The sequence below is a fragment of the Crotalus tigris genome, unplaced genomic scaffold (genome assembly GCF_016545835.1).
Source record: "Crotalus tigris isolate CLP2741 ecotype Arizona unplaced genomic scaffold, ASM1654583v1 scf7180000017536.10889498, whole genome shotgun sequence".
NCBI lineage: Eukaryota > Metazoa > Chordata > Lepidosauria > Squamata > Viperidae > Crotalus > Crotalus tigris.
This window is the reverse complement of record NW_024096460.1, coordinates 7,737,575-7,764,555: the sequence shown is the minus strand read 5'-3', so window position 1 is coordinate 7,764,555 and position 26,981 is coordinate 7,737,575. Positions and strand designations below refer to the sequence as shown.

The 26,981-nt window shown below is 35.6% G+C and overlaps 1 protein-coding gene across 3 annotated transcripts in view; it reads right to left on the bottom strand.

Annotated features, from left to right (window-relative positions):
- DOCK1 (dedicator of cytokinesis 1) overlaps positions 1 to 26,981 on the bottom strand; it is a 450,137-nt gene that overhangs the window by 16,377 nt on the left and 406,779 nt on the right. For all 3 annotated transcript variants that reach the window (XM_039345121.1, XM_039344947.1, XM_039345028.1), the window contains 6 exons: positions 26,105 to 26,281; positions 22,816 to 22,899; positions 15,894 to 16,031; positions 14,100 to 14,245; positions 12,814 to 13,012; positions 6,408 to 6,558 (listed from right to left, as the gene is read on the bottom strand). In XM_039345121.1, the coding sequence (XP_039201055.1) occupies positions 6,408 to 6,558; positions 12,814 to 13,012; positions 14,100 to 14,245; positions 15,894 to 16,031; positions 22,816 to 22,899; positions 26,105 to 26,281 (895 nt within the window). The remainder of the gene's footprint in view (positions 1 to 6,407; positions 6,559 to 12,813; positions 13,013 to 14,099; positions 14,246 to 15,893; positions 16,032 to 22,815; positions 22,900 to 26,104; positions 26,282 to 26,981) is intronic.

Sequence of the window (26,981 nt, the reverse complement as noted above, 5' to 3'; positions counted from 1 at the left end):
GGAATTCTCAGCAGCTTATTCACATTCACAGCTAATCTATAATATTATGAAATAAAAGGAAACTTTTTTTAGTTTCATAAAGTCCTCCCAACATTTCTTATTTGAAAAATGAAAGACTAGCAACAAGAAACATCCAATATCATAAAGAAAGAATGTTTTTATCATAATATATAATTGCTAATCAAGTTGCTACCTTTTTTTGCTCAGAACTCAAGTATGTCCTTGAGTGACAAGTATGAATGCTTTAGACATGCTGGGAGGGTGAGCATTATAATTGGTGGGGGCCAGAAACATGTGAAGTTGAAAGGTCCCTTTATATATAAATTCAAGGTTAAATTCAACAGAAATAAGCAGTGTACTTGCTATAATATTTGTTATGGTTGCTTTACCACATCCATAATAACCAGAAATGTGGAATCATTCCACTCCTGTGGAATGATCACACAGCTGGGAGACTAATCAGTTTTCCTTAAATGATATTTGATACTGCAGAGGTAGCCATTATTAATCTTTGCCCCCTCGCCAACAAAGCATTCTTAATCAAAGTTGAAGTTGCTCCTTCTTTGACAGAGCTGGTTAATATTTGTATTTCATCAGGTGGAAAAATTAGGAGCATCTATACTGCAAATGATTATTCAGTAACAAAAATGTATCATCTGAGATGGGAATTTTTAGATTTTCATTTGCAATATTAATTATTGAATCTTGGATGATGTATGAGAAGTGGTCTATAAATGCTAACACTACTATGAGGAAAGAGTCCACTAAACTATTTCTTATACTTTTTTGCCTATTATTCCTTAGTTACTGATTATAAATGATTCAGCATTTTAATTTTTTCCCTAGGATAAACACAATTTAAAAGGACAAAATTGAATACACTCTTCCCACAAACAATTTAAAGAATTAAATGTATAACTACAGGTACCGTATTTTTCCAGCATATAAGACGACTTTCTAAACCATAAAAATCTTCTCAAAAGTTGGGGGTTGTCTTATACGCCCAGTCGTCTTATATGCCGAAAAATATGGATACATCAAAGCAAGCTCCCCGTATCCTGCGCCCCATGCTCCTCACCCCTTGGCACAGGGATTGGCTGTCCGGATGAGAGTTTAAGTGACCCACGCAGCCAAATAGCCCTAGAAAAGTGTCCCTCCAAGAAACAACCGGGAGGAAGGGGCGAGGGTGGAGTGTTGGCGGACCAATGGTGGGAGAGGAGCACTGGCGGAGAGCCAGCCGAGTAAGAATGCCCATGTTGGGTCAGCAGCGAGGGCTTCCCGAGTGCTCAGCACTCGCAGAAAGCCAGCAATTTCGCAGAAGCATCCGCCCCTCAGGCAGGGATCCTGCCCCTCCCAGTCTAGGGTGGTGGAGGGAGGCGATGCGAGAGGGGATTTTCCTCCCCCGGGGAAACCCCCCCCCGCCACCAGCGTCTGCTCGGGTGGGCGGCAGGAGCAGCTGGTGGGAGCCGGCAGGCTGCACAGAGGGTGCTGCTTCCTTGGGGTTGACCGCACCAGGTGCCGTCACGCTGAGCGCCAGAAGCCCTGGGACCCTGACAGACAGACGCTCAGCGTTTCCTCCTCCGTGCTCGGCCGCTTCTTTGGCAACCTGCCACCGTGGCTGGTGCTCTCGCTGCGCAGATGACAGAGCAATCTACCCGCAGGGTGTCATTCCGGAAGCGGTCTGGCAGGCTTCCACTGGAACGAGAGGGGCCAGCTAGTCCCATTGGGGTGAAAGTTAAAGTACCCGTATTTTCCAGCGTATAAGACAACGTTCATGAAAATCTTCTCAAAAGTTGGGGGTCGTCTTATACGCCCAGTCGTCTTATACGCCGGAAAATACGGTATATAATTTTACTAAAATGTTAGAAAATTACTGTAATGTTAAATGAGGTAAATAGCTACAAGTAGACTTTGATTTACAACCAAAATTGAGCCCTAAGCAAGACAGTTGCTAAGTGAGCTTTGCTCCATTTTACAACCTTTCTTGCCACAGTTGTTAAGTGAATCACTGCAGTTAAGTTAGTAACACAATTATTAAGTGAATCCAGCTTCTCCATTAACATTGCTTGTTAGAAGGTTGCAAAAAGTGATTATGTGATCCTGGATACTGCAACCGTCATAAATGAGTCAACTGCCAAGCAGCTAAATTTTGATCATATGATCCTGGGGAAGCTGCAATGATTATAAGTGTGAAAAACAGTCATAAGCCACTTTTTTTTTACTGCCGTTGTAACTTTGAATGGGCACTAAACAAACTCTTGTGATTTCAGGACTACCTGAATTGCACAGCTACAGATATCAAGAGGAACATGAATAGACTGCAATACCATTTCAGATCTATTCTATTTAGGATCTCTTTTAAAACCTTTAATTTCTTAAAACCTTTAATTCCAAATAAGGCAACATTCTGTTACATACAATATGAAATGTGCAATACAGGTTCTAGTAAACAGGTTCCTAAAAATGTTAAAAATCCAACTTCAAAATATATTTTTCAGTCTGTCTTTTATTGTACCTCACAAGGTACTTAGGAGAAAGAAATGGGGATAGGAAAGAACCACATATCCTGCCATGAACTTCTTGGAAAAGGAATCAGATATATGTAGTTAAAGGGAAAAATGTATTTCACCTGACTTCTATTTCATTTTTATTTTCTACCTCAGAAAAGTAGTAAATAAAACTTCCTGAGTTTGTCTTGGGGATCTACATCATCGAGAAGCAGCACATCAGACTTTAGTTTCATGCACATAAAATACATCCATCTCAAACCTCTTAAAGCTTACTCTTGCAGACAACTGCTTTTCTGCAGTATTAAAAGACAGGAACTGATTGTGAGAAGTAGACAGCCCATTAAAGCCTGCCAAAGAGATGAAATCTCAGTCCTCAGATGAGGAAAGCATGCCTAACTGGTTCCAAAAGTACCTAGAAGTGGATTCCATATCCAATAAGCAAACAATTTATCTCAGCTTGGTCTGTGTTGTCAGGGGATTCTGAAAATTGTAGTCTGCACTGCAATACTGAATAAGGCAATAGTGACTTTTATAGTTTCAACCAACTTGGAATTAAGTTCCATATACTGTTGGCATACAATCTCCGGTTGACCCAAGGCAATGTACACTATCATTTTTCCCCAAATGGGACAATTTCAAAACTAACTTTCTAATCTTCCTGACATATATTTTATTCTTTCTTTCTTTCTTTCTTTCTTTCTTTCTTTCTTTCTTTCTTTCTTTCTTTCTTTCTTTCTTTCTTTCTTCCTTCTTTCCTTCCTTCCCTCCCTCCCTCCCTCCCTCCCTTCCTTCCTTCCTTTCCATTGCAACTGAAGGAATTTTCACATGCTCAAAATAGTCCTGCAACTTGGCTTGTTTTTTGTGTTCATATAGCTCATTAATGAAACTGCCATAACTTAGCTCCTTTGCTTTTGCTTATTAATAAAAGAAGAGAGCCCTTAACCCATAAGAGAAATCCTAAAATCTTCACATCAGAAAAGGAGCAAAAAGGTGAAGTACAATATTCAGATGCCTTTAGATAAAAAAGTATACCAATATTAAGATATATTCTTTATATCTCATTCAACAGTTTAGAATTATGTTTGTTGGTGCTTCTGTTTATTAAAAAGGAATGATACTGTTTAATATTTCAACAGACTATCAATCTACTTAGTAAATGTTAACTTCTTTAAGAAATTGTATATACTAATTACTAAATTTCTTGTTTTACTGCTTTACAGTGGTCAAATTATCTTCCCTAATTTCTGGCAAGAGATAGGAAATTTGTATTTCTGTACAAGTAAGTTTTAATGGTTAAATCCTGGTAATGGCTAGTACTAGGAAAAAGTGGATAAAATCTATTTTACCTATGTATTTCTACTGTAACTTTTGCTACAATCTCCTCCTTTTTTTTCCAGATCCATACATTCCTCTCTCTTCCTTCCCACCCCATCTTCTCTACTGAGTTGCCTTCCAGGGAACAGATTGCTCTTGTCAGAAGTAATCACCTATTGAAGATTTCCCGCCTTAATTCACTCTGTTTATTTTTGTTATTCTCACTTGTTTCTTCGTTAAAAATCAAAACTGATCACTTGGAAAAGACTTTCCCCCCTTCCTTCTATTTCTCTATTTAAACGCCTCCCATTTACATAAAATAAGGTTACCTAAAATCAGGCTCTTAGGCTACAATTTATTTGCCCTTTTTAAGGTACAGTTGGATAGATCAGGAACTTGCAATAGGCTCATTTTCTCACATATTCCTACTTCCTCCCTAATAAGTATATTTATTGATTTACATTAAGCAAAATATATTTGGGCAGCTAGCCAAAAGCAACCAATCAAAAATATAGACAACGTACCCTTAAAAATTCTCTAAAGCATACAAACCAAACATACATACAGGGCTCCATTAACATCCCCACCAAAGTCTCTGGAAGAATAGCCAAATGTTCAGGGCCATCTGAATCTCATGGCAAAGCTGTTTTATAGGACAAGTGCCTTGACAAAGTTTTGCCAAGCAACATTGCTTCACAAAAGGAAACCGGAGCATACCCACCCTGACAGATATAGTTGAATGAGAAAAAGCTACTGGAGATGGGAGTAACCATGACATGTACAGTTTTAAAGTTCACAACTAGCACTTTGAATTGCTCACAAAAGCTCTCTTAGCTGTAGTGTTATGTGGGTGTGGAGGGCATGATGGCTCAGCAGTTAGACACTAACTTGTCAGCTGGAAAGCTCATAGCCCAGCTTTGAGATCCAATTGCTCCGCAACAGGGTGAGCTCCCATTAGTTGCCCCAGATCTTGCCCATCTAGCTGCTTGAAAGCATGCAAATGTGAGTAGATAAATAGGTATCACTTCAGTAGGAAGGTAAGTGTTCCATGCGTCTTGGCATACAATCATGCTGACCACATGACCATTGAAATGCTGGCTCCCTCAGCTAAGAAACGGAGATGAACACCGCCCCCTAAAGGGGAAATTTTTTACCTTTATTTTTATGTGGGTATATATGGTGCACCCCAACTTCATGCCCTGCTGAATTTTTGAAGGTGGTGAAGGTGAAGTTCCAAATGCTTTTCAAGGATAGCCCTATGTAGAGTGTATTGTAACAAAACAACTGTGAAGTATTTAAAACATGAATGATTGTGAGTGATAACACCCACACCAGGAATGGATAAATCTGGCACACAAGAGGGATTTATGCAAAATCCCCCCTGGCTACAGCTGCCATTTGCTTCCCAGGCATGAGCCTGGGAAAACTCCCAAATTGCATACCAACTCTAAATGGGGAAATATTATCCAGCCACAATTAACAGTAAAGATCTGCAGATCTAGGGTACTAAAACTCATACCCCTCAGTCTTGTTAGGATTCAATTGAAGCTTCTTTCTCATCCAGAACTGCACAACCTCCAGGCACTGGGAAAGAACTTTGGCATCATGGCCTGGGCAGAGATATACAATACTGATGATACTTAATCCTATGCAAACAGATGACCACTCTCAGAGGCTAGAACAGTTATATTAGCCCCTGCCTTAAGTCCACTAAAGGGCATCTACAAAAGTTCAGTGCTGTAACCTGGTCTGAAGCTGACTGGAATAAATCTAGATGATATGTTTCATCCAGAGCCGTCCACTATGGAGATCAGATTGAAATCATTCAGTACTTTTGAATCCACTTTGAGGAGGAAATGGACCACCACCTCCTTTAAGGAAAGCAGAGCATGTCCTTTTGTAAAGAGAGATTTGCTACTGCTTGGATTCTGCTATATATCTGCTTCCAGCAGGCCTTAACTAACCAACCAGGAGAAACCTGGATCTAAAATGCAAGTGATAAAACATCATGCCAATTATATTCCAGTTCACATGCTCAAGATTAACTGGCTCAAACTCTCTACAGAATAGGATTTTTACCATCAGAGTCCAACTCCAAGTGATTCTAAGCAACTAAACTTGACAGTGTGTAGAATGATTCTCATAAGGATCCTGCAAGGGTTCCAGTGCTCCTTTCCTATTCAAACCTGGTCACAGCTGGTTATCCATGGATGGAATAAGCACAGAGAAATAATTAGGTTTCATTGCCCTCACAGTCACAAGCTAACCATTGATAAAGGCTCTATGTTCAGTTGGATTTCTTATTTGTCTTCCTCCAGAGGTGTCTTTTATGCACCTTAATCTGTCTGAAGACAAAAAGCAAATAAAAATAGCATTTATGCTGACTCATTGGATGTAATGCTGAAATGCAAATCACATTAATAACAAAACCCATATCAAATATATACCTAAATATGTTATTATGTATGCATGAATCAATGATTCTTTCCCATCCAAAGTCAATATGAGTGTGCCCTTGATGACATATTCTATACATTTGTTTATTAAAACAATACATCTAGACATAATTTTTTTTAGACTTACTGGGCTGTAAGCTGAAAGAAAGCTTGGTTCTTGGAGTGATTGGTGGAGGAATACTTTGAGGAGGTGGCAATGGGGAAACAGATAACCGTTTTTCACTTCCCATAACATTAATAACTTGGCTCTTTGGTCTTTGTGGTCTCAATGGGCTGATCTAATTGGGGAAAAAAGAGAATGTTAGACCAATTTGAGGTATATTTTACACTAACTATATTTTACACTACAACATAGTGCTGAACTATAGTTCTTAGCATCACTTCCTACTGGTTAGGATGGCTGATATAATTGTAATTCAGCAATATCTAGTAGGCCAAATTACCTACTACATTTGCCACGAAATACAATAAAAACTACTTTGATCTTACAGCATAACTGTTGGATATAAAAGAGAAAACATGAATTTATGAGCTGTCGACTTTGTGATAAGTTCCAATGTATACATCATAATGTCATAATGATAGGAAAAAGTTTTTGTCTGAAGGCAGAATTACTCCATTGAATTAATAAAATAGCATTAATAAAAGGACCTTGGTATGTCCTTTACCAAAGATACTATGATAGATTTTCCCTAGTTTTTTGGATAATAAAATGTTCTATACAACTAACAGATTAAAAGATAAATAAATATGAAAATATTTCTATAATGATTCTAATCTTTATGCTACAATCATCAACATCTTAATGTTGAGTTTTCTCATTCAGACTATTAAACCACATAATGTTGACTAGTATTTTTAGTTACTGATGGGACATAATACAGATTGTACTGAATTATCAATATTAGGGAAACTATAGAGCTTTTAATAAGAGTTAGATAGTGACTCATATACAATAGAAATGCACTTATAATTTGTAATGTTTCTTAAAATGAAATAGTGATACAGATCTTTTTTTCTGTTACTGAAAGTCAAGATACATCGAACTGGGAGGATTCAGAAAGCAGTGTTATCACTTCCAGGAAGTTATTTATCCCCCTTGCCTCCAAATCCCATTCAGAACATTGTATTGTGCATCCACTGTCCCTAAACCTCTATGCTTATGCAGACTTTTGTGATTATTTTTCAATAAAATACAGAAAGCTACTAGGTATATAGATGTGTTTTTATACCATAAGTTATATACTTAAAACTCCAATCTTTTTTTCAGCAAAAAAGATGCAATCCATCACAGTGGTAGTTAAATACATTTATTTACTTGCACCCTTCTCAAAAACTTTAGCAGTATCTGGATTAAAAATCAAAAGTTGCCTCAGTATATTGTAAAATTGCAGCCCTATCCAGTTAATACAGAATTGTCATGATCTAGTATTCAGATGACTCTGAATCTGAAGAAGCTGTTTCAGCTGAAGTAGGGGAATGTCAACCTCAGGAGAAATCAAGCTAGGAATCACTTGAGGCTGATCAAACACAGGCTTCATCAAAATAGTTGAAGCAGTCAGATGATGACTTAAATATGCACAATACATGAAAAATGCATAGTATAAAATGGCTACTATAAACAGGGAACTGTTTCTCTTCACTTTGAAATACATGGGTTTGGCACTACTATCTTTTATTTGATGAAGATCAAGCTACGGAACATCGTTGTTTTCAACAAAACTAATCAAAAGAGACAGATTTTTATGAAGTTTTTCAAGATCTGGAATACCAGAATTATTTTCAATTTCCCAGTTAAATTATAATATGTATTTTGTGGGTGGGTGTTTATGTTTGGGCTTTTTGAAATGCGCATTCATGGCCAATTTGTTGGTATCTCCTTTTTTAAATATTTGATCATTAGTTTCATTCATAGCTCATATTAAACCATAGTTTGTTTAATAAATATTACAATTTACTACATGTGCACAATTATTGGATTCATGTAATATGTTAAACTCTGAACAAGTAAGCTACATATTGTGCAATATGGGAACTCAACCTATATTTGACAAGAGATATTAACCTTGTCAAATAGTTTTAGCTTCTGTGAACAGTACCTGTACTGGGACTTCTAAAGAGTTATTATGTTCATTTTAAATTGTGAGTATTAGACTTAAGAATTTGCAAGAGTGGTGAATCTGTTGTAACTCTACAATGAAACAGCAAAAATAGCAAGATGCTATCGTGTTAGCCCTCTGAGCGCAGTCCAAAACCTTGGGAGTTACACTCAAGTCTTAAAAATTTAGGTTCAAGATACTTTACAGAATGCTTATATCCCTATCATTCTGCATGTGCCCTAGGTTTTGACTGTATAGCTATCCTCTGTATCAACCTGAGGCTACCATAGTCAGTAGGAAAATGGGAAAGGGAGATTCTTGCGTATCTGGAGAGATTGGACCAGCAACCTCCTTAATAGCCTCTGGCAGTTCTTTTGTTAAAAAATTCAGGCCTTTTAAAATAAGAAATATATAGTATGTATAATTGGATAATAATAGTAATTTATTAAACTTGTATGCTGCCCAACTATCACTGACTCTGAGAGTCTCACAGCGAAGGAACTTTGTGTGTGTGTGTGTGTGTGTGTGTGTGTGCGCGCGCGCACTTGTGTATATGTGTTGGATGGAACACCCAGTCTATCAAATGTAAAGCAATCTGTTTTGCGTTTCACTCCAGTCTAGGAGTATCTTTTGCAGGCAGACGTCACTACTGTGAACACTGTAAATTCAGCCACAAAATTTTGAATTTACAGTGCTCACAGTGGTGACGTCTGCCTGCAAAAGATGCTCCTAGACTGGAGTGAAATGCAGAACAGAGTGCTTTACATTTGGTAGACCAGGTGTTCCACTCAACACATAGTTGTATATCCTCCATGGCCTCTACTGATAAGAGTGAGGAGGAACCTGTGGCCTAAAGGTTAATACAGCTGCCTAACATGCAAGCTGCCCAGGTTCGAATCCCAGAAGGGTAAGACTAGCTGACAGGGTGCATCAAAAAACACTCAAGATAAATCTCTTCCCCTGGTCTCTTCCCTCCCTGATACAGCTGACAAAGTGAGAAAGAGCCTGTGGCTTAGGGTCAACATAGCTGCCTAACGTGCAAGCAGCCCAGGTTCAAATCTCAGAAGGGTATGTCTAGCTGATGAGAGCTAATCAGTTCAAAATAGCTATCCCAGTCCCCCTTAACTCTTTGTTAGTAATCCAAAAATTTAGGAGAAATATATATATACCTATACATATATATAAATAGAATGTATGCTTATGCATATAAATATTCAGAAGGAATGAGATTTTCAGGGACAACCTAATGAAACTATTCTGGAATTGTGCTAAACCAGAAATAAGTACAGTTTTCTCTATAAAGTCACTATATAACAATATTTCTAAATTTAACAAAGAAGTCCAAGCAATAGGTGAATCAGTTACAATACAGTTTCTGCAACATTGTGGGAAATAACTCTCTACTGAAAAATACATCATCACTTTGATATAAGTGTGAATGCAACAACTACATAAGGGTAATGAATAATTTCCACATATCTGTAGCTTGAAAAGAAAGGTGAGGGTAAACTGAATGATGCCTACAATTTGTCATGTTTATGAGGTTATACAAATATAACTATCAATGTCTACAATATTTCATAAAACTTATATTATCCATACACTCACAATAATTCCTTTGCACTGATTTTAAAATAAAGCAATGAAAAGGGACAAATGAAATTATAGACAAGAAGCTATTAGCAAAAAAAATACCATGAAGAACGAAGAATAAAAACCAAATTTGTTAGCAAAGATGTGATCAAAAAGCTTAGAATAACATACACACACCTCCACACACTTGGATTATACACTATTTTATCTGCACAGCAATTTTTGATTGAAAAATTATGAGGTGTCAATAATGAGCTATTGGACTGAATGGCTAAATGGGAAATTCATTTCTTATCTTTCTAGTTTAGAACTGACTAGTTCAGAACTATCATACTACTTCCAGATATGTAAACCCACACCAGCTGTAAATGTAATACAGCTGTTTTCAAATTTAAGCATATAAAGTAACAAACGTTTGTTTTATTTATTGGTTTTACGGTTGTTGTCTGTTGCCCACAATTGCTTATGATGGATGGCCATATAAATCTTTTACATAAATAAAGCCTTTCATACTAATTAGCATGAACAAAGAACCCTGTTCTAGACTAGCTAAGACCTAACAAATTGCTGTTATATAATGAAAATCTGAATTTAAGAACTGTTGTCAAGAAAAACTCATATCCATGTTCATGCAGTCATTTGAAGTTGAGCTCTATTCAAGGGACTCCATTAAAACTCTAATAAAAACTAAGGACTATAATCGATACTAGGTGAACAGGTTTCTGATAGCACAGCAAGACTTCTTTCACTTTCATCTTTCCCTCTAGTGCTGTGTGCATAAACTACAAACTGGCTTTGGAAGATTTCTTGTCTCTTCAAACCAGATTTAAGAAAGAGGAAGGAGGAATCCTTTCCCTAGCCAAATGACATCCATCAGTAGAATGGTCTCAAAGCACCAGAGTAATGATGTTTTTCCTTACATGGAATAGCTGTCTCTCCACAGGGAGGAAAAATTATACCCTAATAGCTTTGCAATGTATTTTAGCCAAAGACTGAAAGCTCTATGAAGGAAAGAGTCTGTACTTCTACATTCTCAAAGTATCCTACACTTTATTAATGGCATTATTTTGGTTGATATGTTTATGTTATTAAGAATAATATAATACAACATTTTACTTATTTTTTTAACTAAAGTTTAGACTCCCTATTTCTGCAGCACACTACTGGTCTTTATGTAGTATACAAAGGATGCCTTAGAATGGATGCTAGTAATGTATCCATTATAGTTTTCCAAAAAACTAGAATTGCCATGAAAAAACATGAGATTTTCCTAGTACAGAACATATGACAATCTCCCTAAAGAATATATGTTTATAATTATATTAATCTAGAGACAACTTTGTATTTAAAACATGGAGAGTATATGGTGTATTACACCACCTTCCATTTGCCTACGTATATGCATTGTATGCATGAGATAGCATATCTTTTATTATGTCTGTGTCATGGTTCCGAAAGGAAGCAGCTTTTCAAAGAACTTTGAGGCTTATTCCTCTAAAAGAATCTTTTAGTATTCTGAATAGTTTCGGCACTAACAAAGTTAAGCCAAAAACTGAATCCTCCCTCCCCCAAGCACCTGTAACAAAGCATAACTCACTCCTTCATTTTACAGTCATCAATCACATTCTCCAATTAAACACCTGTAACAGTCTGTCTGTCTGTCTGTCTATCTCTATCCAACTAAAAAAAATAAACAGTACAATATTTAAATTTAAAGGAAACTATTTGGAAACAATAAGGCATTTTGTAAAAATAACCCTAAATACAATGGTTATGGGGGGGTTCTTGATATTTATGATTTTTTTCTACTCTTTCAGTACAAAAGATCTCTATGCAGAGCACAGATAACACTAATAAAATAGTTGGGGAAACATAGCAACGGGGCCCTCTACCTCACTGTTATCCACTCCAGATTTGACAAGGCCTCAGCAACTGACCTGAGAGCATAAATTAGAAAGATACAGTAAAGACTCCAAGGTCTCTTCCAACTCTTGTTACTCTGTTATACCGTCCTTTAATATTCACTACTCACTAATCCCAAATCTCATGATAAATTGTAAGCCCAGATTAATGTAAAATATATCTACTGTGCTACAAAGAAGCATAGCAGCTATCCAGATCGGTGTTTTTAAAGATTCTGTGCTGCTTTCTCTGAGTAGTAGACAAACTGTAAAATTAATAAAATGATTGTTTACAATAGTTAGATATAACAGTAATTACTTTTTTATTCTCTTATACCCCTATATGATGTGGTGGGATTCAGCCAATTCGCACCAGTTCGTCAGAACCGGTAGTGGCTTCCACACAGAGAACCGGATGTTCACATATTTGAATCCCACCACTGCCTATATGGATAGATATAATTGCAGATTCTTTTGACTGTGCTTAGCATACCTCTTTTAAAGACTGAATATAATTTACAATCATTATAAAGTTTGGTAAATCTGGAAAAACTTATTGGATACTGATTAATCTCCAGTCCCTCAACTCTCTTTAATATGGCACCAGTATAGGATTAAAAATACATACAGGGATAAAGTTGCATAATTTTTCCAAATGTCAGCACATGGAGTGCTCTATCTGATCACTTGGCTAAATAATCTAGAGAAGAGGCTTCTTCAAGTGAGTATACTAATTATTCACATTCTCCTTCCACTCTATGTTATATTCACAAGGATGCATAAGTTTTGAGATATTTAAATCAGTCCTACATGATATAAACTCCTTAGAGATGCCAGATCCTAAGAGTATAACCCCCCCCCCCAGCATTTTGACAGTTTATTGGATTCTGCTATGCAGAAGTTATTTATTTAAAATAAAGTATGAGTAAATTATAATTACAGTTTCTGAAAGTATCACTGCTTCAGACTGCTGCAGAGAAATATCAGTTGATTTCAATTCTTTCTCAAATATTTCTTGATGCTTGCTGTTTCTCTTTTCTTTCTTCTTTTCTTTCTTATCTTTATCTGAGTCATCTTTATCCAACTTATCTTGTGATCGAGAATGCATCTTTTTTGGCAGAAGGGGCTCAAGCACAAACCTAAACAATATTAATTTTTCTTAATGCGCAGTAAGTACAACAAAGCACATCTCTTTCAGCATATTCATTCTACTTCAATCAAACAAGGAAATGTGCAAAAACATGTTTATTTACAGATACATACTATATGCAAACATACATTTATAGATTTTAATTCTCTAGGATTATTTTTCAAAACAGTTTATAATACAGTATTGCATTTTCTGAATCAAAGAACACTGGAAGGTCTTCATAAAAATGCAGCTATGACATCAATCATCGTTATATGTGTTCACTATGGCTACTTTTTCTTAAAGAATATAATTACATGGTAATAATATCTATATGGAACTGCAGTTGCTAGTATCACTGAACATACTCATATTGACTGTTTTTAAGGAAATCAACCATACTGTAGTAATTGTGGGAACATTCCTGCTCCAGATTAAGGCACAACAGAACTTTTCTGCCAAAAATTATTTCTCTGCTATAATATTTGCACTAAAATGCAAATAGGCATGTTTGCTTCCATCCAAGAATAATCAGTTTGAACATACTTTTGCAAATGCACAAGCATCCTAACTGGTTCCATCTTTTTTATTCTCTCTGCTTTTACATGCCAAGATAAAGAATATATCAAAAGCTATTTATAGGCTAGATGCCTATTTTTGTTATATAAACAACGGCAAGTTAGTGATAAAGTTTCTGGATCCTGGCATTCCACAAATATGCAGGCAATTACTCCCACTTCCTCCATGCAATGGGATAGAGATCATGGTGTGTGCAACATCAAACAGAAATAGTAATAAAACAAAACAAACAAAACCAGTAGAGAATTTGGTGAATTTTAAATATTTTAAATATTTTAATTTTAAATATTAATATTTAATATTTTGGATAAAGAGGCTGATAAGAATCTTCAAACTAAATATTTTTCACTGTCTGATTTTCAATTTGCCCGTAAATTTTATGAAATAAAAGCAAATAGTTCCAGAATGAACTAGAAAAATACATATCATGATAGCCTCTTATTGCTTAGATTTGATTTTCAAAAAGACAAAGAAAAGGGTATGGAGCAGAGCTATAACACATATTATGTTGCATTTACCCATCTGAGCCAGGTCTAGAAGGAGCACTGTCAGACGAGATTGAAGAAATTGAAGCAACAGATAATGGCCTTGAGGAGGATGGCATTGTGAATGATCGAACCATAGACCTTGGCCGACTACCTTGTCTGTCATCTACTGATGAGGGCTACAAAACAAAATATAAATAAAAATAAGATATAATTTCTTCTGTTACAAAGACATAATAAAAAATGAAAATGAAAAGTATGGTGACTTCATCAGTCCATTATTAAGAGCACCATCAGTAACTGGGGTTCCTAAGATCTCACTTATAAGGCTCTAGGCCCATGGTGGTGAACCTATGGCATGCATGCCACAGGTGGCATGCAGAGCCCTCTCTGTGGGCACGCACGCCATCACCCCAGTCCTAGGCCTTCAGTTGGGTTTTATAAAACCTTTTCGCTTTAGGCTTCCGCCGTGTGCAAAAAAAAAAAAAAGGTCCAATCAATCAATCAATTTCAACTTCTCGCGGGAAAAAAAGATCTCGCAAAGTTGGAATTGATTGATTGAACTTTTTAGTCCCACCCAGTCTGCCATTACCACCACAGCCCACCCAATGGGCCACGCCCACCCAGCACCTGATGATACATAAGTGGGGTTTGGGTTGCAGTTTGGGCACTCGGTCTCTAAGGTTCGCCATCACTGCTCTAGGCCATCCATGATAGCCTTTCTTCAAAAAGAGTATTTTGAATAACAGTCATTATAATTATAATTACACTCAAATTTGACAGACATCTGGTGTGTGTCTGTAGAGTACAAAGCTAACCATGAAGAAGGAATGCAATAATGGTTAAGTATACAATAATTTAGCCATGAAAAGAAAGAGGGAATGACAAAGAAGTTCAATGCCATGACTATTTCTAATATAAGTGGAGGTCAAGGAAAACTCAATCAGATGTTCAAGATTCTTTAAATATACTTTAAACCTCCCCCCCCCCCAAAGTTCTAGTAATCTGTGTGGTATCTGTTTCCTGACTTGGCCTACTTAACAGCAAGATAGAATTCCTGTTGACTATTCCACTCCTCATTTTCCCATTCTATTTGGTTTTACCATGGAGTAGGCTGGTGACACAGATTAAGGAGGTACATTCCCTCCTCTGTAAATCCACCCCCTCTCCCTAGCCAGATTGTTAGCAAATCACCAGCTCCATCCAGGATTATATATAGTATAATAAATATTTGATCAATAGCTGACTTTATATGAAGAGCAGCATGTTTAGCCACCTTTACCAGCAGCCTGCCCTAATTCCCTAGCAATAACCAAGTTGTTGACTCTCATCATATTTCCCCATGATGATTTTTACTTCAGTGTTTATTCTCAGGCTTCTTTCTGTTCCTTGCAAACACATCCCTTATCATCAGATATAATTACAAACCTTACTTCACTTGGTACCTACATTATAGAAAACAAGACAGAGTAGAAATGAGCTAAGTCTGAAAGTTGCCTCTCTGGTGGCAACCTCATTGCTCCCGCTCAGCTCTTATTTTACCTGGTTTTCCCGAAAATAACACATGGTCATATATTTTTTGACTCCAAAAGAAGCACCATGTCTTATTTTAGAGGGATGTCTTACCTGCTTACCTTAGAACTGCCGCAGCCAAATCTCCCATGCCCGGACATCTGCCTCACCTTGTCGGCCCTCTTCTTCTGAGGCCACTCATCGCCACTCCTGTATGTCGCTCCCCAGCCTCCATTTCGCCATGAGAGGCCTTTCCATCACTTCACTTTCAAACAAAAAAATGTTTAAAAATAGCATATTTAAAGAGCTACTCACAAGACTTCTGATTCCATATTGTTTTTCAACTTTTTCTTTCAGTTGTTTAAAACAGGCTTCCATCCTCTCATGAAATGGCCTTAGTGCTTCTGTGACTTTATTCCCATGAATTCGGATACCTTCTGTCAGGAAAGGGATCTGAAATGGGAAATTATATTTTATTTCATTTTCTGATCTTCTTTCAAATGAAATACGAACACAATGAGAATTTCACCTCAGCTGTTGTTGCCAGCATAAAAATACTTGTAAGAATGCCAGCATAAAAATACTTGTAGGAATGGTGCTAATCTATGCAAAAAGTCACTGTTCATTATAAGGAAACAAAGATTATACAAAAGTTACTGTTACTGTTATTCCACAAAACTCATATTTGCATCATATTTATGTCTTGTGCTGTTTTTCTATTATCCATATTTTTATGTATATAATTTCATAAATACGTATTTATATGTTTTTAAGAAAACAAGGCATATACTTAGATAATGAATGATGAGTCATGTTACATTATGACAGTCCAAACCGAAATATTTCAAGAAATGAAAATATTAAAAAGCACAAGCTTTTGGCTAGAGGACTAATTATGACCACTAAAATATTTTATATGAATTTGTATACATCTTTGTGTGCTTAAGTGTTTATAAATCAATTTGCTCACTGCTAAACATGCATATCTAAACAATGGTTTTAAAGATTTTAAAAATCTTTAATTTTTAATTTTATTTTATGACTGAAAGTAACTATGTGCTGTCATAAAATATCCATGTTTTAAGATAATTATCTCACAATATGGAGAGAGGGCTGACCTTTAAAGTATATTCAGAAAAACACTTTATTCCCTCAGCTACAAACCTTCCTGTTTGTTGTTTCTTCCCTCCCTCTCTCTGCCTCCCTCTCTTTCAAACTTAATGGGGTGGTAATAAAATGAGATACATGTTTTCAGTGTTTAGTATTCTTCATAGTAATCAGGCTAAGAGGCTCTTTCTTAATCATTCATAATTAAATCCTAATACTGATTAAAACAATTTTTCCTACCATCCCTATATATTCACCTAAATTAGCAGATTTTATTATTAAGGAAGAGAAAAAAAACAAGCAAACTGCATTTAATGTATTCAAGAAATCTTGCCAGAATGTAATCTGGAATCTGATTTGAAGTAGAATGCAATTGCCGATTCCCTTGACTTCTAACGAAAAAGACTTAAGAAGTATAATATTTACATTTACAGTATCTGGTATCATAATTTTTTTTAAAGTCACTTTTCTGCTGCTTCAATTAGAACTACTTCCTTATAATCAAACATTAATTATAACCTATTTTGATATGCTATGGAACTTAAATATAAAATACCACAATTATAATTACTCTTCTGTTTGTTCCTTCTCCCATTTTATTAGGTAGCTAAGGGATAAAAAGAAGACTTCTCCCTTGGTTTATCACATAAAATGTTTTATTTTTCAGAAAATGAATAACAAAGAAAAAACAAGCAGAAAAAAGTCTTCAAAATATGTTTGCTGATGGTTTTATCTATTGTAGTAAAATATGATAGAAGTAATCCTGTATATTAAAAAGAAAATACTGTTAAAAGTGATCAAGGGATCACTCATAAACTACTTCATAGCTTCTTGGTTATGCCACTCCCCAAATCGCCATATATTCTAATTATGATCCCAAGGTGCTCAGAGCCAAAGAACCAACTTACTAGACTCAATAACACCATTCTTGTTCGGTAAGGTCCAGGACACTTCTTTCCTTATTTTATAATTAATCTATGTTCTCTTACTACCATTTGGACTTATTGAATCCCTTTGCAACTGTCTAATCCTTAGTCAAAGCTTTGCTTTTTTTTCATTAGGGTGGTATGTTTAGGATCCCCTTTTTTCTCTACAAGCCTTAAAAAAACATAACCCTCAAATCCATTTACTCCTGGAGCAACACAATGGATTGGCTATTTGCAAAACTGTACAAAATATGTTCTATATGGGCCTTGCTACATTCTGAGGGAAAAAATGAGACAATTTTAACCTCCTTTTCACAAAATACATTAGTGAAGTTACTGTCAGTGGTGTGCTTCTTGATGCATAAATGCAGTTTCTTGCTATGGACCTTCACCCTAGGAAGGGGATAGTCAATACATTACCATCTTTTCTACTCCTTTTCCGATAAGCCTTTTCTATTCTTGTAACTTATAGCAATTTATAGCATTTTATAGCATCAGCCAGCCTTGCTATTATGATATAAAGCTTGTCTTCATTATTGATGCATTGCCACAGCAATGGCTGGATGGCTATAAAAGCCATAAATCATTGGGCGGAATGGCCACTGGGTGTGGCAAATGACTCACTGCATACAGTGGTAAAAATGATAATCAAAATTCCACTGCTTTCAAAAAACTGGATGGAAATGGTTGGAAGGAATACTGCATGCAGTGATGAGATTCAAATATATGAACAACCGGTTCTCTGTGTGGCTGCTGCTTCCAGAAGTCCATTCTAGGCCTGGGCAACAAAAAAATAGCTACTGGTTCTGCCAAAGTGGTGAACCGGCTGAATCCCACCACTGACTATATAGTACTATCTTGGGAAGGAATATCCATTTCATCATAGCTCTATCAGCAACTATAAATTTATGATATTGGAATGGTGCTTTTGCATTCTACTTGGAATTGTGTTTTTAAGTTAAAAAATAATTTAATTAATTAAATTATTTTTAATTTAAAAACACAATTAAAAATAGGATACAAAAGTAGCCTTCCAATATCATAAATGCATATACTTAACTATGAATAGTTTTTTTCTCTAAGAATCACTCCAAATAATTCTGAAGAACCAAAAGGATGTGTCAAATGATACAAACTTTCAGTCACCTTTAAAAATTGAAACCAGCTCATAGAGAATATTTCTTCTACTGAGCTATTTACATAATATATAATAATATTTACATGCATAATACTTTATACTGACTTCCTACCCTTTTCTGCAACATATTTTGAATGTTATGTTGGTTTTCTAGAGTATTAGGTATCCTACTCAATTATGTATAATCTGCAAATATCATAAACAATCTTGCTACCTTTTCATTTTAGTCACTAATGAAAATATGAAAGAGTAGTTGCTCCCGGACCAATCCACCTAGCACTTCAATGAAGAATCATTAATTAATAACAGCTCTTAATTACATCTAGACTGTAGCGTCAGCATGTCAAAAACACTGTGTATCCTTAATAGATTATCCATAATCTATTAAGGCTATTACTCAGTCAAATTGTGAGAGAAGACTGGTCTGTAACTATTAGTTATAAATCCATGGTGATATCTAGAAATTATTGCATTCTTTTTGATGCACTTATGGATAGATCTCTTCATGATTTGCTCTAGCATCTTCCTAGGGATAAACGTCAGACTGACCACAAAGATTGCTGGATTTTCTTTCTCCACTTTTAGAAGACAGAAACATTTGCCAATCATCTGGAATTTCAGTATTCTAGGAATTTTTCAAATGTAATATATTGAGGTACAGCCAGATGAACTGTTAATTCCTTTGGGTCCCTAGGATGCCATTCATCTGGTGTTGGAGAGTTAACGCATTCAAATAAAAGAGGTATTCTATGGTCATGTTTATATCAATCTTAAGTTTTGCCTGCTATGTTGTAATTTATTTGTGGAACACACAGTTTGTTTTTGAAATATTCTAGGAGGATTAGCTCTTTTTTTTTGGTTACCTATTAACACTTTGCCTTGAGCAACTGGTATTCACCTTTCTCGTTTTCATTTGCTTTCATACAACTGGAAAAGGCCTTTTCAGTTATTTTTAGCATCCTTCGCTAACTTCAGCTCAGTCTATATTTTAAATTTACTGATACCAGCTAATTTGTGGCCACCTGTTTGTACTCTTCCTTTGTGGTCTGACCCTTCTTTTCTGCCTGTGTCCCTTTTTGTTTGCAGGTCTTCGCTAAGACTTTTTTGTGTTGGATTCTTTTGCTGTCTTTATTTTTTTTTTCCTCAGTGGAATTTTTTGCCATTTTAGTTTCTTCCTCGGTTATGAACTCCCCACTTTCTTGAGTTCCTTCCCCCTTTATTCTTTCTTGGGCCATACTAAACATTGTTTTGAACTTATGAAAACTCACTTTTATGAAATCCACAATATATCTTTGACTATATTATTTTAAGGGCATGATGGCTCAGTGATTAAAGATACTGAGCTTGTCAGCTAGAAAAGCTGACAGCCAGGGTTCGAGATGTGAGCATTGTGCAATGGGATAAGCTCCTGTTACTGGTCCCAGCTCCTGCTCACCTAGCAGTTCAAAAGCATGCAAATGCAAGTAGATAAATAGGTACCACTTTGGTGGAAAGGTAACAACATTCCATGTGCCTTTGGCATATAGTCATGCTGGCCACATGACCACGGAAAATGTCTTCAGACAATGTTGGCTCCCTTGGCTAAGAAATGGGGATGAGCACCACCCCCTTGAGTCAGCCCTGACTGGACAGAAAAAACCTTTACCTTTATGTTATTTTAGTTTCCCTTAAAATTAAGACTCCAGCATTACATGATCACTTTCTTCCAATTTCTTGCTACTTATATTCCTCACCTAAGTCATCCATATTGATTAGTATCATGTCAAGAATACCTGATCTTCTTGTGTCTTCCTCCATACTCTGGAGAAAATTGTCAGTATGAAGAATTTTCTGGAAGTACTATGCCTGGCACAGCTTGTCTCCTGATAGATATCAGGAAATCCTGACCAGTAGGTTTGTGTTAAGAGTTTTCTTATTATGGGATGGGATACATACATATTCAAATTTTAAACAAATTAACTTTTGATAAAAATAATAAAATTTTAGCTTAAAAACCTTTAAAATAAGAAAGCAAACCGAAATACAACTATAATTATGATTTTATTCACTTAAAAATGGAAAATTACATGTTAAAGACAAAGAGTTTGTTTAATTGGATGGTGTTTGCATTCTCTAAATGTTTATATAGTTGTCCATAATTTTAAAAACACTGGATTGGAAGGATGGAAAAGAATAATGCCTAAACCTTTAGGGTCTATAGTTTAATCTCATTCCTAGAGTTTCAAAGTCTATGGCGATAGAATTGTAATTCATTGCAGTATCCTTTTCCCTACATGTATCACCAACAGAGAATAATCATCAATGGGATTTTTAAATATTGGAAATTATTCTGACATAACTTTGCAGATAGCATACTTCACCAGCACAGTTGCCATAGGATTGTTTTAATTCATTATACCAGTAGTAATGAGTTGCCAAATCCCATAATTCTTCTATTTGTCTTTAAAGAGCATTGTTGATTATTGATTATTAATTTTCACCTATTCTGCTATATCTTCTCCTGAAAAGGTGGAATCTCTTATATTTGCAATGATCTGAAAATAATTTCTGAATTCCAGTGGCACAAAATATCTTCTGTGTTTTTGCTTTTAGTCATTAAACACATCTATAGCTCTTGTTCCTCTGTTTCCGTGTCTTCATAATGGAGGATCACCTCCACTGTCTGTGAGCCTTTTATCTTTGAACAGATAAGCTCCTGTGCTTTCTCATCATCTGAGGTTTGGCCTTGCTAGTTCAATCCTTTGACTTTTACTGCTATGAGCTTACAATTGCTGCAAATATACCTAGTTGATTTCAGACAGGAACATGTCATAAGCCCTGTAGATATTAACTCCCTATTCTTGTATTTTTATCTTTTTTCTAATCATTGATGAACATTTTAATTTTAGCATCAATTCAATACATAATGATTAAGGTATGAGCAGAGCTGAGTAAACTCATATAAACTTAATAAACTTACACCCTCATTTTAAATTCCTTGAATAAGAAATAAATAAACAAAAAAATAGGTACAATGAAATCTCAATTTAGTGGACCTCAGTATAATGGACTTTTTAGGCAATGGAGCACATTTCTGTGGCAATTTACATCATTTGCATAATGAAATTTGCACCATCTGCACATCACATAAATCACTATAATGACATATGTTTATATTTAATAGATATTTTTGAATAAAAGATATCCCTCTAATGAATTAATCATTAGAAGGTTTCATTTCCCCCCTCCATCAATGTTACTACTTTCTGCAACATCAACTTCATATTTCTTCTGGTTTATAACAGCAAACTTCACATCTGAGATCACTTATCTCCTTCAGTGGACTTCTTCACTTTTCTTATTCCTGTTTTAATTTATACTAACCTACTGTCAGCAATATTTGTAATTAATTTTCTGATTAAGTAATTTCTAGTTAAAACTCACTTTTTAAATACCAGCATATATAGAAGAACCATATAATTTCATAAACCCCAGAAAGTTCCTAAACCTGATTTAGAAAAATCATTTAAAAAGTTCAATGAAGTTTAAGCACATTCAATATTCTATGAAGCCTTAGACAGGCTGTGTTATGATGCAGAAAGCAGTGATAAAACCTGAAATATATACCTGCTTTCTTACTTTTAGCTACTTTGGAGAACACTGTCTATTAATTCTAGTTTCTTGTTTTTTAAGATTTCACCTTTTTTGGCTCCCTAACTTGATGCCCACAAGATATATTGGATTAGCTGTCATAATAAACTCAGAAAACAAACATAAATTCCAAACTTATTGTGAGATTTTAGAAATTAAAATGCTCTTTTATTTATTAATTATTTCTTCCACATTCTGTTCTTTTAATCTGGATCTAGCAAAACTTTGTCATAAAATATTTATAATTAAGATTTCTGTTATCCCGATATGATAATTTGCATCTGGAAGTCTAACTTATATCTCCAAGTCCTTTTTCATCACTAATGGAATAAATCAACCCAGGCAATAAACATATGCACTTTTATTCCTCATTTTTGTTAAAAGTGACAATAAACTATTTGAAAAAGACATTTGGTTCCTTCTCAATCTGATTTACCTGCCATGCAATCAGATCCTTTAGCTTTTCAATTTTTTCATGGTCTTCTGGGTGTTCATATATGTATTTCTCATTAAAAAAAGCCTAATGGGAAAAAAGCCAGCAGTTATTTAGTACAATAGCATTTATACAATAATGATAATAATAATTATTATTAACAACAACAACATAATATTTAACATTACCAATGGCTCTGGGGAAAATATTTCTGAGAAGAAGGAAAGTAGACACCTAGTAGATACCTATTTCACTTGTGCTCTTCTCCCCACTTCCTGAAGGACCGTTGCCACCAATTGATTCATGGGGGACATGGAAGGAAGGCTATTGATGGCTATATCAGAGCTTATTTTATCTCAGCTGTCCCTTCCTCCAATAAGATCATTGTTAACAATGCCTTTTGGGGAACAATATTTCTGTTTTATTAGTGACATGTTGAAACAAATAAATATTGGTATAACAGTAAAGGTAAGGGTTTCCCTGTCAGTCATGTCTGACTCTAGGGCATGGTGCTTATCAGCCAGTATTGTCTGAAGACAATTTTCATGGTCATGGGCCAGCATGGCTATACGCCAAAGGTACATAGACAGCTGTCTCCTTCCATGGAAGTGGTACTATTAATCTACTTGCATTTGCATGTTTTCGAACTGGTAGATGGACAAGAGCTGGAGCAAGTAACGGGAGTTCACCCCATTGTGCGGAGTTCAAATCTCAAACCCAGACTGTCAACTCTCCAGCTGACAAACTCAGTGTCTTTAACTGCTGAGCCATCATACTCCCAGTATAATTTTTATACCAAGTATAATTTTATATTTGGTATAAAAGTACCAAATAATAACAAACAAATCAAATTGTTATTTGCATCAGCAAATAAGCTTATCAATTTATGAAAGAAAAATAAGACCTATCTCAAATTTGAGGATTCAAAAGTATTAATTGGCATATATAAAATAATTGTAAGACACTTAAAGCATTCATGACCATGAGAAATGAAGCAGGAGATGAGGAATATAGCATTCTCCCACTTGTGTTTCCCAAAAAATGATAAACAGAAGCAAGTAATATCTGTCATCATGACTAATAGATGCTGATGGCTTATTACTTCATAAATGACTCTGCCTTTTAATAAAAAGTTAGAAGCATTTCTAAAATGATTTTTGAAAAAAACAAACTTTTTTTTGGTGGGAAAATAGATTCCAACTGAAAATACAATCCTGCAATTTTAACGTTTCAAAAGGAGGTAAATATCTGAACAGGCACAGTACTGAATATAACTATCATTAAAGATTCTCATCATTATCATAGAGAATGAAGACTGGAATCATGCATTGTGAAATGTGACCTTTCTTTCATTTAAAACAGTTAATGATGGAGGCATTTTTATGAGTGCGAATAAATATATAAATGAGGGTAAAAGTTCATTCTCTGAGCCTGTGGGTTGGTTTCTGAATGTTTCATTACCAGGCTAGGTAAAATCTTCAGCAGAATATAGGGGATGTCAGTATTCTGTTTATACGGTTTCAGGTGTCAGTGTGTCAAGTGAGGTCTGTGGTGAGTCTTGCTATGGGCCAGGTGTGAGTCTTGTGATGGGGAGGTTACCTCAGGTCAGGGTCATTGGGAAGTAGACTGTTGCATGGGTGGGTTGAGGGTTGGTGGTGTTTCTGAATAAATCATTCAGAAACCAACCCACAAACTCGAAGAACAAACCTTCACCCTTATCCAACACCCGAGCTACAGATGTTTTCCACTACTGTAAATACATAAATGACAATAATCTTTTAAAGTGCTTCATGTTGCATTTATACAACTTAAAGTGCTTCATGTTGCATTTATACAACTTTGCTTCATCTTGGATTATATTTACTGCTAGAACGGTGCCAAATGCTATGATTCTAAGCCACTAAATGATGTAATGTGCATGTTAGAAAGTCACAGAATTATATCTGCACAGATTACTATAGGTCATTTAAGGAAGCCTAATTAAATAAAATAATTTTTTATCTGGTAAAAATAACATAATTTTGTCTACTTAGCACTAATGAATCATCATTGCTGCCAAATCTGGGATCAGTTTAAGTCTTTTCAGTATTAATACAATATTGTAATCAGGGAATATAAGCCAGCTCTTGGTCTAGCAAGCTGATTCATTCCCTGCCCCCATTTCAGGTAACAAAGACCTGCATATGGTGGCTGGATTCAACAGCCACCTAAAAGTTCCTTTGCCTCCCTTCAGGACAAACACACCTGGGCCAGAAAAGATGGTTTGATTGGCTTACCCTATCAGCCATTCACAGCATTCTACTCTTGAATCTAGCAGCACATAGTCAATGTAATAATGCGGACTCTATATCTAATTTCTTCAATCTTGCTTAATATAATGAGGCCCTAAACCAGTGGTTCTCAACCTGTGGGTCGGGACCCCATTTGGGGTCGAACGACCATTTCACGGGGGTCGCCAAACAAGGCTGTCAGCCATTTTTCCCCCTTTTCTTTGGCCACGCCCTTGGCACCCGGTGATGTATAAGTGGTTGGGGGTTACCACAACATGGGGAACTGTATTATGGAGTCGCAGCATTAGAAAGGTTGGGAACCACTGCCCTAAACCAAAAGTGTACTGGCTGTTATTTCTTCACAGAATTGTATACTGTCACATAGATGCATGGATTTTGAGATTTCCACAACACAGGCGGGCAATCTAAATCACAACTACAAACTGACAATTGCAAACCTGCAAACTGAATCACAATTTGGGGTTAAATTGCTGCTCTCCTGGCCCACTATTGACCATTAGTAGATTCATATAAACTGTCTGGGCTAAAAGCCATTGTAAAAATGTGGCTAAAGGGGTCTCCTCAAAGCCTTACCCTGGCACCAACTTATCCAATGGTAGATTAAATATAGCTTTCAAATCAGATTTAATTCTTCAGTTTGTCTAATAATTCAGAGGAGAAAGAAACAAGATAGCACAAATTCTTCCTTGATTTTCTTTTCTGCATACTGATCCTCATTACTTATCAAACAAGAAATGTTTCACCTTATTTTCCAATTTCAGTGACTCTTTGTCTTGCCTGAACTGCTACAAAAACATTTTAAAAGTACTTACATTAGTAAATGATTACCCATTTTAATATGAAATACATTCTACTAGTAATGGCTACTAATCAATTTATTAGTAACTTATTCAATTGTGGCAATAAGTAGCTACACTGTCATGCCATTAAGCTCTATAATATAGAGTCTATATTTTTCATTTCTACAGCATCACTACTGAGAGAACAAAAATCAACCAAACCTTTTCGTAATTGGTGAAGCCTCCCATGACAGCAGGGTCCACAATGCCATTTAGCAGCATCGACAGAGGGTTAATAGGTAAATTTGGATCATTCAAATGTTGCTGAACCATATTGTTAATTTTATCGTTTGCTAACTGCATAGTTTCAATTGCATTTTCAAGTGGACTGATTTCAATCTGAGAAAACAAATTTTTAACAATGATTACAAGAGCTGAAATAGTTTGAATTCAGATATTACCTGAAAACAATAAATTTGTTCCAGAATTTTTTTTAATGTAGTTTTAAAACACAATATTGAATAATGATGCTCATGCTCCAGAATTTGGACAGACAAATGCAATAACTTGATAATAAGCAAAAATGCTTTTGTTTAGATTAACCATCATTCATACACAGTAAAACAGAAACTGAACAAATCAAAAGCTACATGGTAGCTCTTTGTACACTCAATGGACAAACTGCTGTCACCTTTTGCTATCTTGCATTATGTCACAGGTAGACTGCTTTTGAAATTAAAAAGATGGAAGATGAGGAGGATGGAGAGATAATAAAAAATTCTTAATCTCTAGCATGTATTTCATGTTACAAAGATTTTTCATTAAATACACAAGATGGTAGGACTGTTGCAATATTTTGAAAGATGCACCACAAAGAGGAGCACAAAGAAAGTACTTCTGTTTGAACCAGTAATGCAGCTGTTTCCATTTCCTATCAAACACGGTTGCTTCAAAGGCTGTTCCTGACTATGCATGCAGTGACAGTCAGGGTTATTTTAATAATTTAAAGAGAGATCTCTTTTTCTTCTCCAATCCAACAGAGACACACCCTTTTGAATAATAATGACACACATTTGAGGTATGTCAAATTTTATATCTG